The sequence below is a fragment of the Meles meles genome, chromosome 2 (genome assembly GCF_922984935.1).
Source record: "Meles meles chromosome 2, mMelMel3.1 paternal haplotype, whole genome shotgun sequence".
Classification (NCBI taxonomy): domain Eukaryota; kingdom Metazoa; phylum Chordata; class Mammalia; order Carnivora; family Mustelidae; genus Meles; species Meles meles.
In genome coordinates, this window is record NC_060067.1 from 141222447 (window position 1) to 141234527 (window position 12081).

At 36.4% G+C, this 12081-nt stretch overlaps 1 protein-coding gene across 6 annotated transcripts in view; it reads right to left on the minus strand.

The window, feature by feature from the left end:
- The window catches only part of NEK1 (NIMA related kinase 1), a 193128-nt gene that overhangs the window by 89241 nt on the left and 91806 nt on the right, over positions 1 to 12081 (minus strand). For 4 of the 6 annotated variants that reach the window (XM_045997312.1, XM_045997311.1, XM_045997309.1 and 1 more), the window contains exons 19-22: positions 9630 to 9713; positions 9116 to 9199; positions 8146 to 8223; positions 6973 to 7068 (exon numbers count right to left, since the gene is read on the minus strand). In XM_045997312.1, the coding sequence (XP_045853268.1) occupies positions 6973 to 7068; positions 8146 to 8223; positions 9116 to 9199; positions 9630 to 9713 (342 nt within the window). The remainder of the gene's footprint in view (positions 1 to 6972; positions 7069 to 8145; positions 8224 to 9115; positions 9200 to 9629; positions 9714 to 12081) is intronic. The other 2 variants (XM_045997310.1, XM_045997313.1) reach the window with 2 other exon arrangements.

The following is a 12081-nucleotide window of genomic DNA, read 5'->3' on the forward strand; positions in this document are numbered from 1 at the left end:
GTCCATAAAATTTGCAGCTGCAATATTATTGCTGAACACAAGGATGATAGCAGCAGGCTTATCATGAAGAAAGCTGATTGAAAAAGAATACACAGGGAGGTTCATACAGATTCATCTTGATATAATCTCTGCCCCACTGTGCAAGTGAGCACAAGATGAAATGTCCCTGTTTCCTGTGTTGAAGACACAAAACCAAGAGAAAAAAGCAGATTGTTCCTGATGTGTGTGTGTATATATATATATATATACACACACACACATACACACACACACACCACCAAAGGTAGGCATATATATATATACACATATATATGTGTATATATACACATATATAATACATATATTACATATATTACATATGTGTGTATAATACATATATGTGTATATATGTATTATATATGTGTATATATATACACATATATATGTGTGTGTATATATATATATACACACACATACATACATACACCACCAAAGGTAGACTCATACTATTTTCCAGATTAAGGTAACCCTGAAGGGACTTGGGTAATAAAAGAAATCATTGGTTCTGACTACAGAGATGAATTATTTCTACTTCTGACAAATTTGGTTGTTGAAACTTTCTCTTAAGGAACAGCTGATGAGTTAGTACTGTAATTGTCTTATACTCTTGCCCTATTCATGCTACTCCATCTGAAATAAGGGGGAGGAAAAGGGAAGTAAGGAACACTAGGTTTAAAATATTTAAAAAGTATAGCAATCTAAAGTTAGGTAAATTTTGGTCAATGGGCCAGGAGATAGTTACTAGACACTCTTGGGGAAGATGAAATATATTATCATAATTAGTTTCACATTCAAACTTGTCCATGTTATATCAGGAAAGGAAAAGGGGGAATGAGATGAGATTTCTCTACTGCTAGACTTTTAAAACTTAGGAGAAAAATGTAACTAACAGGATGAACAAATCAGAACAGCTATTAAATGAAATTACTTTGAACAAAAAACAAAAAGGAATTGTCAAACAATCCTTAGACTTATTCTAACTTTTGGAATTGTCTCTTTCACACATTCTCTTATAGCTAAGTGGTTCTTTTTCATCAGGAAGCTGGTAAGAAGAGAATCTCCCTATATGTTACTCAAATGGTGAATTAAAAGACACACAAGACATGTGATCAAACTACAGAACACACCGCTGATAAAAACTATTAAATCCTAGAGATACAACTATACTCCTTATTATTTTACCATATATAACAGAAAAATGACAAAAGTATTTCCATTAAAAATGGGAACAAAGGACGTCTTGGTGGCTTAGTCGGTTAAGCCACTGCCTTCGGCTCAGGCCATGAGCCCAGGATCCTGAGATCAAGTCCCGCATTGGGCTCCTTGCCCCCCAGAGAGCCTGCTTCTCTCTCCGCCTCTGCCTGCCACTCTGCCTGCTTATGTGTGCGCTCTCTCTCTCTCTCTCTGACAAATAAATAAATAAAATCTTTTAAAAAAATAGGAACAAAATATTATCCCTATTATTGGTTAATGTTGTCCTAGAAGTTCTGGCCAATGTAATAAAAGTAAAACAGTAAGACAAGGTAGAGCTTAAAAAAAGCAAGGGAAATTAAGGTTAGTGCATAAGAATAAAGACTTTGGGTGCCTGGGTGGCTCAGTTGGTTGGGCAACTGCCTTTGGCTCAGGTCATGATCCTTGAGTCCCGGGATCAAGTCCCACATCGGGCTCCCAGCTGCATGGGGGGTCTGTTTCTCCATCTGACCTTCCCCCCTCTCATGCTCTCTCTCACTCTCTCTCTTTCTCTCAAATAAATAAAGTCTTAAAAAAAAATAGAATAAAGACTTCAACACTGGGCAGGCCTAGGTTCAAATCACTATTCCGTACTTACTGGAATTTTGACTTCACCTAATTGTTCTATCTTCTATCTATTTTATAAAGTTGTAAAGAGTAAACAAAGCACAATATGTGCAGTGGTTATAATGTGCCTACAATAAACTACAGGAATTATTGTTATGATATATATCATGACTACTTGCCATTGATATAGCGGTACACTAAAAATCCAAAAAATTAAACACTGTATAAGCTAAAACCCAACAATTTCTCCACATATCAGCAATATTCTGGGAGGGGAAAAAAAAAAAACCCATTCAAAACAGAAATAGAATTAGGTGCTGTCAACAAATAACCTTTACAAGAAATATAACAAGTATGGCCTTAAAATGATCAAAATTGTGCAAGAGATATAAAAGAAATAATGAATAAATGTAGATACTTAACATGCTCCTGAATAAATTAATTTGTGAGTTTAAGGTAATACTGATAAAAATTCCAACAGAATTTCTTTTCAAGATTTATTTATTGATTTGAGAGACAGAAAGGGAGAGAGTGAGGAGGGATAAGGAGAGAGAAAAAGAGAGAGAAGCAGACTCCCCACTGAGTGAAGAGCCCAATGCAGGGCTTGAGCTTACGACTCTGAGACCATGATCTAAGCTGAAATCCAGAGTCAGTCAGCTGCTTATATGAATGAACCACCCAGGTGCCCCCCAAGAAAATTTAAAAAGAAAAAAAAAGAGAGAGAGAAAGAGACAAAAATTAACCAGGAATGTATCTGGTAAAGAAAAAGACAGCAAGCAACTAAGGAAAACAAAGAAGAGTAAAAAGGAAATGAGGGGAAAACTCTATCAGAAATTTAAATATAAGGAGGAGGGGCAAGAAGGCAGAAAAGTAGGAGACCCTGTTTCAACCGGTCCCCTGAAGTGAGGTAAATATCTACCAGAACACTCTGAGCACCCAGGAAATCAGTCTGAGATGTAAGATTATATACTTCTGGAATTCTACAGTGGCAGAAGACATCAGTGGAGAGGGTACACCTTGCCTGGATCATGGCTGATATATTCAGCTATACATCCCTCAATCACCTGTCACCAAAATGACTAGGAGGAGGAACACCTAACAAAAGAAAAAAATCAGAGACTGTACCTTCACCCACAGGACTATTGGATAAGGACATAAACAGTATGTTGGAAAGGAAATTCATGGTAACAATTATCCAGGCAATGGCAAGGTTGGAGAAAACCATTTGTGACAACAAAGAATCTCTAAGGGCGGAAGTGAGAGCCGACCTGGCAGAAGTCAAAAATGCTATCAGTGAGATCCAATCTAACCTAAAAACTCTAACAGCTAGGGTAACCAAAGTAAAAGACAGAATTAGTGATCTAGAGGACAAAATGATAGAGAAAAAGGATTAGGAGGAGGCCTGGAACAAACAGCTTAGAAGCCATGAAAACAGAATTAGGGAAATAAATGGCGCCATGAAACGTTCCAACATCAGAATTTTGGTGATCCCTGAGGGGGTGAAGAAAGAGAGAAGACTAGAAGATATAGTTGAACAAATTCGATGAAAATTTCCCCAACTTGGGGAATGGAACAAACGATCATGTCCTAGAGGCACAAAGTACCCACCAAGATCAACGAATCTGGAAAGATCTCCAGACACTTGATTGAAAATTCATGAATCATAATTTTAGACAAGAGGTCCTAAGGGCAGCTACGGGGAAGAGATTCCTTACATACAGAGGAAGGTCCATCAGAGTAACATCAGACCTGTCCACAGAAACCTGGCAAGCCAGAAAGAGCTGTAAAGATATATTTAGGGCTCTAAATGAGAGGAACATGCAGCCAAGAATACTTTATCCAGCAAGGTTGACATTCAAAATGGATGGAGAGATAAAAAGCTTCCAAGACTGGCAAGGTTTAAAACAGTATGTGACCATCAAGCTGGCACTACAAGAAATATTAAGGGGCAGGTTCTATAAAAGAAGAAAGAACCCAACAGTGTCATAGAACAGAAATTTACGAGACAATCTATAGAAATAAGGACTTCATAGGCAATATGATGTCAGTTAACTCTCAACGTGAATGGACTAAATGCTCCCATAAAACAGCACAGGGCTGCAGATTGGATAAAACGACAGGGCCTGTCACAGGTTGTCTACAAGAGACCCAGTTTGAACTTAAGGATACATCCAGACTAAAAGTGAAGGGAAGGAGAAGCATCTTTCATGCAATGGGCCTCAAAAGAAAGCTGAGGTAGCAATTCTCATATCAGATAAATTAGATGTTAAACTAAAGACTGTAATCAGAGATAAAGAAGGACACTACATCATTCTTAAAGAATCTGTCCACCAAGAAGATCTAACAATTGTAAATATTTATGCCCCCAATATGGGAGCAGCCAACTATATAAGCCAACTGTTAATCAGAATAAAGAGTCAAATTTATATGAATATGTTAATTGTAGGGATCTTAACACGCCACTCTCAGTAATAGACAGATCATCCAAGCAGAAATCAATAAAGAAACAAGAGCTTTGAATGACACATTGGACCAGATGGAACTCATAGATATATAAAGAACATTCCACCCAAAAACAAGAGAATACTCATTCTTCTTGAGTGCACATGGAACTTTCTCCAGAGTAGACCACATACTGGGTCACAAATCAGGGCTCAACCAATACCAAAAGATTAAGATTATTCCCTGCATATTCTCAGACAACAATACTTTGAAACTGCACCTCAACCACAAGAAAGAGTTTGGAAGGAATTCAAACACTTGGAAGCTAAAGACCAAGCTGCCCAAGAATGTTTGGATCAACCAGGAAATCAAAGAAGAACTTAAACAATTCATGGAAACCAATGAGAATGAAGACACATCAGTCCAAATCCTATGGGATATAGCAAAGGCAGTCCTAAGGGGGAAATACATAGCCATCCAAGCCTCACTCAAAAAAATTGAAAAATCCCGAATATACCAGATCTCTTTACACCTTAAAGAACTGGAAAACCAACAACAAATTAAGCCAAACCTATGCACAAGAAGGGAAATAATCAGGATTAGAGCAGAGATCAGTGAGATAGAAACTAGAGATACAGTAGAACATATCAATGAAACTAGAAGCTGGTTCTTTGAAAGAATTAATGAGATCTATAAACCACTGGCCAAACTAATCCAAAAGAAAAGAGAGAGGACCCAAATTAATAAAATTATGAATGAAAGGGGAGAGATCACAACTAACACCAAGGAAATAGAAACAATCATCAAATTATTATCAACAGTTATATGCCAATAAGCTAAGCAACCTAGAAGAAATGGATGCATTCCTAGAAACCTATAAACTTATAAGACTGAAACAGGAAGAAATTGACAACCTGCATAGACCAATATCTAGTAAGGAGATTGAAGCAGTGATCAAAACCCTCCCAAAAAACAAGAGCCCAGGACCTGATGGATTCCCTGGGTAATTCTACAAAATTCAAAGAAGAAATAATACCTATTCTCCTGAAGCTGTTTCAAAAAATAGAAACAGAAGGAAAACTTTCAGACTCTGTCCATGAAGCCAGCATTACCCTGATCCCCAAACCAGGCAAAGACCCCATCAAAAAAAAAGGAGAATTTCAGACCAATATCTCTGATGAATATGGATGCCAAATTTCTCAACAAGATCCTAGCTAATAGGATCCAACAGTACATTAAGAAAGTATATTAAGAAGATTATCCACCATGACCAGGTGGGATTTATCCCTGAGATGCACGGGTGGTTCAACATTTGCAAATCAATCAATGTGACAGAACAAATCAATAAGTGAAGAGAGAAGAACCACATGGTCTACTCAACTGATGCAGAAAAAGCATTTGACAAGATACTGCATCCATTCCTCATTAAAACTCTTCAAAGTATAGGGATAGAGGGAACATTCCTCAATTTCATAAAATCTATCTATGAGAAACCCACAGCAAATACCATTCTCAATGGGAAAAGCTGGCAACCTTCCCTCTGAGATCAGAAACACAACAAGGATGCCCACTTTCACCACTGTTGTTCAACATAGTACTAGAAGTCCTAGCAACAGCAATCAGACAACAAAAAAAGGTATTCGAATTGGCAAAGAAGTCAAACTCTCTCTCTTCACAGATGACATGATACTTTATATGGAAAACCCAAAAGACTCCACCCCCAAACTACTAGAACTCATAGAGCAATTCAGTAATGTGGCAGGATACAAAATCAATGCACAGAAATCAGTTGCTTTCTTATACACCAACAATGAAAATATAGAAAGGAAAATTAGAGAATGGATTCCATTTACTACAGCACCAAGAATCATAAGATACCTAACCAAAGAGGTAAAGGATCTGTACTCGAGGAACTACAGAACACTCATGAAAGAAACAGAAGACACAAAAAGATGGAAAAACATTCCATGCTCATGGATCAGAAGAATAAACATTGTTAAAATGTTTATTGTTAATGTAAAATTAAATTTTAAAAATTTTAAATATATTCTAAATCCACAATTACTTACACATTGAAGTGGTGGCAGAACAGATAGAGTAATGGAGCAGAAGAGAGCTTGATGCATGTGTACTATAGAGTCATTCTCTAGTTTGTATAAGAGTTTAATATATGAACTTATATTACTATTTATGTCAATAATTATATTAATTCATATTAATTATATAGGTATTTATATTAATGTATAAAGGTAGATTAATATACTCTAAATTTATATATTTTATAATTATAATACCTTACATAATTATAATATAAATTATAAATCTATATGTTATATTATATATAAAATATATTTATAAATCAGTGGCAGAAAGAAGGCACAGCCATTAAGTGATGCCAGGACTTTGATTAGGAACTTGGCAATAATAAAGACTTATTATTTTAGAACTTATTCATTTAGAATAAGTAAATTAGGTTCTCTCCCCAAATCAAACCCCAAAATAACTTTCATATTGATCATCCTTAAATGGGAAAGACAGAGAGGGAGAGCCAGGTGAGGGGATGAGGGGGGGAATGAATGAGAATAAAAAATGGAAAAGAATTACAAAATTATAATGATGACATATTAGCCAGTAAGAGATATAGGAATAGGAACATCAACATGACCATGATCAAGAACATGAGCTAAAGCTTACATGCTCTTCCCATACTTTCTTTTCTCTCTCATATGCTTCCTTTCTCTTTCGTTCTAATTGTTCTTTTAGTACAGCAGCACGTGCACTTGCTTGGGCCTGAAAATAAAAACAATCAACAAAATTAGTTACCAGAAAGAAGGCCATAGGTTGTTTTTTTGTTTTGTTTTGTTTGAGGTCTCTAAAAGGATCTACTTATTTTGCCAAAAAAGAGGAGTTCTGGGGGTGGGGGAGTAAAAATAGAAGCTCCTGAGTAAAAATAGAAGCTCACTCTATATCCCTAGAACTAAAACCAGGGCTCAACACACAGCAGCTGCTCAATAAGTATTTGTTGAATAAAAATAAATACAGGCCCATTCTTTTTTTTTTTTTAAGTGTGCAGCATGATGGTATTTTTTTTTTCAAATTAAATTTAATTTTTTTTCAGTGTTCCAAAATTCATTGTTTATGCATCATACCCACTGCTCCATGCAATACATGCCCTCCATAATACCCACCACCAGGTTCACTGCACTCCCCCCCACAAAAACCCTCAGTTTGTCTTTCAGAGTCCACAGTCTATCATGGCTTGTCTCCCCCTCCGATTTCGCCCAACTCACTTCTCCTCTCCATCTCTCATTTTAATGGAATATCAAATGTAAAAATTTTAAGCTATGGTTATTATACACAGACATCATTTGTCTTCGGAGAAGTAGACAATAATATTTTTCATTTTTAAGGTTACCATTTTTTCCTTTTAAGATTGTGTAATAGTTTCACATACTTCTGTCATTTTATCAAATTACTCTCCATAAATACAGGATACGAAGAGAGAGGAAGACACTGTTTTTCAGAAACCAAACAGTGAGGGATAAAGGGGAATGAAAAATTAAGGCAGAGAATAACTATGTAAGACTTAACACAATTTTCTTTTACTTTTTTAAGATTATATTTGTTTATTTGACAGAGATCACAAGTAGGCAGAAAGGCAAGCAGAGAGAGAGAGGGAGGAGGAAGCAGGCTTCCTGCTGAGCAGAGAGCCTGATGCGGGGTTCAATTCCAGGACCCTGAGATCACGACCGGAGCCAAAGGCAGAGGTTTAACCCACTGAGCCACCCAGGTGCCCCAAGACTTAACACAATTTTCTACCTTAAGTCCCAATCTTCTCCAAGAAAACTGTATATTTCTAGTTTATACCTTATATGCTTCAACTTTTTTACGCCGCATGTCAGCCTCCTCACTTCCTTCTTGTCCTTCGGAATAATCAGCTTCTTTCTACAAAGTAAGTACATAAGCAAACCTCTTAGGACAGAGCCTTGAATTCAGTGCAGAGCTCTGTGGAAGATAATACGAATAAACTAACAACTAAAAATATAAAATGGTATATTGCTCAACACTGCTAATTTTCTCTTAAGTGCTGCAAGTGAATTATCCACAACTACCAACTCTTACAGACAATGAATGGAAAAAAAGACACAAATAGACTGATATAAAATGGCCATGGGTAGTACTTTAATTTTCCTCTCAAAATTCCTCTGGAAAAATGGTCTTATCAATTTTAAATCCCACAACTAAAATGTGTTTTATTCCTATGTATAGTTTTCTGATCTTTGACGTCAACTCTCTCAGGTTTTATGTTAGTGGCACAGCATTTTTTATTTTTTTAAAAGATTTTATTCATTTATTTCAGAGCGAGAGAGAGAGAAAGAGAGGAGAGAGAGAGAGCGTGCACAAGTTGGGGGTGGGGAGAAGAGGGAGAGGGAAAAGCAGACTCCGCTTTGAGCAGGGAGCCTGATGTGGGGCTCTATCCCAGGACTGTGGGATCATGACCTGAGCCGAAGGCAGATGCTGAACCAACTGAGCCACCAGGCGCCCCAGTGGCATAACATTTTTTTTTTAAATATATTTTTTTAAAGATTTTATTTATTTATTTCACAGAGACCACAAGCAGACAGAGAGGCAGGCAGAGAGAGAGGAAGGGAAGCAAGCTCCCGGCCGAGCAGAGAGCCTGATGCAGGGCTCGATCCCAGGACCCCGGGATCATGACCCAAGCCGAAGGCAGGGGCCCTAACCCACTGAGCCACCCAGGCGCCCCGGCATAACATTTTTAATCTTAATCTATTATAATGTCATTCAGTTACTTTTTAAAAATTATTATTTAACCTGCCTTTTCACCACGAAGTTTGGCTCTAATCTGTTGGCGTTCATTGAAATTCTGCAGTCTTATTTGCCTCAGTCTTGCCAGATAAACCTACAAGGAGAGGAAAAAAAACATACAGCAGTTTAATTTAAAGAAAAAACTATCAATATTTTTACTGCTAAAAATTTTTTAATTTAAAGAAAAGTGTTAATCTGAATACAAGAAATAAAAGTTTCAAAATCTGGTTAATGGAAATGTAATATTAGCTGTCAAGTGTTTAATTTAGATCAACTTATTTCTGAAAAGAAACATAATTATAAATTTTTATTTTTATCAAAAGAAAAGAAATCAACTCAGAATACTGAATATCAGTTATGGGGCAAAATTATGACACAGCATGTCAGTCAAATTATATTAACAGGTCCCTGTAGACTTACAAAATCCTTAAATAATTGTTAAGAATTTAAACCATGCAAGAAAGGAAGGCAATAAACTCAAAAATGGCTATGTGACGGAGGTAGCGAACATGCGGGAAGCATACCTCTTCCTCTTTGTTTCTTGGCTTCCCTCCTCTTGAAGAGCTGGACCTGCCTCCATACATAGCTGCCAGGTTTTGCAGGATTCCCTGTTCATCATTTAATGTACTAAGTTTAAAGAATGACTAAGGCTACATTAGCATCTTACCTAGGAATATCCAGGTGCCACTTTATTTCATTTGGCAAACACTGATCACTTCTAGTGGATAAACTTAGATAAACCCTGGCATTTTCCTACGTCAGTATAACCAATACATTCATTGAGAACAGAAGGAAGCAATTAAACCCCATATATAATTATTCAAAAGAGAGACCAGCTATGTTTTTTATTAGTCATTTAAGTAATCAATTTTTTAAAACTGCTTTGGAGGTTAGCTAAACCGTAATACAAGTTCTGTTCTGTAAAGGGCCGGTCATTTCTACACATTTGTTTACATACTAAATACACAGACACAATATTAAATATTTGAACTCAAACTCTACACTTGGGCATATCCTGTTACTATACTGAAAATGATCACGTTCAATCACAAACTGGTATCATTTTTAAACACAGCTTATCATAAACATGGAATTATGTCGTTATTAGAAATTATTAATATCCTTCCAAAAAGTTATCAGATTGTCAAACTATCCATTTTCTCTGCCTTCAGCACACAACTATGCTGTAAGATTTTCTCCTTAAAAAAATCATCAGGGCCTAACTTTCCTATCTAATGTCTTTTTACCAGCTTGTTGAAAGCATACTTTTTTATATTTATGACCTCCATTTTCCTGCTTCCTATTTACATTTTTTTTCCCTATTTACCTTCTAATTAACACAATCTGGTTTCTGATCCCATGAAGACTGCGAAAATTTTCAAGGTTACCACTGACTTCCTAGTTCACAATTCTAATGGACACTTTTGAGTAAATTTTTAATTAATATTTCCACTGGAGATGAGCTTGAATCCATACAAGTATTTTTTTCCTCTCATAAAAACATATGTTCAGGGGCGCCTGGGTGGCTCAGTGGGTTAAAGCCTCTGCCTTTCGCTCAGGTCATGATCCCGGGGTTCTGGGATCGAGTCCCACATCGGGCTCTCTGCTTGGCAGGGGGCCTGCTTCCCCCCTCTCTCTCTCTGCCTGCCTCTCTCCCTACTTGTGATCTCTATCTGTCAAATAAATAAATAAAATCTTAAAAAAAAAAAAAAATTTAAAAACATATGTTCACTGCAGAAAGCTTCTTATAAATCATTCACGATTCGACAACCCAAAGCACCTAAAGTCTAAAGTTAATTTACTTCCAAATTTCTTTTTCCTCATATGTATAAATAAATACACATTTTATCTTTACAAAACTGGAATTTTGCTCTAGTTATCCTGATTTTACCTTAATATTAATCAGCATATCAATTAATTGTAATATTTCAAGTCTCTCCTCACATTCAATATCCTTAAAAACAGTATTGTTAACTGACTATATAGTATTCATAATATTCCACCAAATAGTGTTCTATAATTCACACATTAAAAACAAATCTCTCTTCTCTTTCATATTTATAACAGCACTCTCTCCTGGGTTCTTCCAATCAATCCTATTTTTCCCTGGCTTTTCTCTTCCTTGGCTCATCACTAATGTCAATATTTTGTCAAGGTTCATTCTCTGGTCCTCCTTCTCTTCTTATTCCTAGGCTTTAACATATGTTGCTGATTCCCAAATCTCAATCAGCCTTGTAGTCCTTTTCTTGAATGTCTGTGTATATTCAACTAACATCTGGACAACTCTACTCACTATGCAGCAAAGCTACTTCAAACAATTTATAACCTGACTTTATCATTCTTTTTTTTATATGATTTTATTCGTACTTCAGTTATTGATCACAATCTGCCACCCAAGTCAGCAAGCTGGGAGTTTTCTTTGCCTCTTTCTCTACCCTGCCCAAAACAAAGGACCATCAAATTACTAAGCCACCTCCTACTAACTACCCCTTTAGTTTCTGCTTTAGTTCATGCTCTCTTCTCTTGACTTCTGACTTTCCAAGAGTTTCCTAATTTATCATTACATCTCTTAGTCTATTCCTTTTCCCAGTCTATTCTCTACAATGCAGAGTAGCCCTTTTAACAGTTTCTTACACATCAAAGCCCACATAACCTTTCTAATGGTTTCCATATCTTCATAATATATGAATATAGATTATTCATATACATTCTATTCCATTGCATGGCAGATAAGGCCATTTGTAACCTAGCTGTATCTGTTCTCATCTCTACCAATGCCTACATTCTAGCCATGATGACTACATGTGGTTTATAGACTATGTCATGATTTCACTCATCTTCTTAAAATGGCTAAGTCTACTCATCTTTCAAAATGCAAATCAAACATTTCTCCCTTGGAGAAAGCCTTGCTCATACCTCCTCCAGTCAGTTAAGTGTGACAATGCCATACCATTTTTATATATACCATCTGCAGTA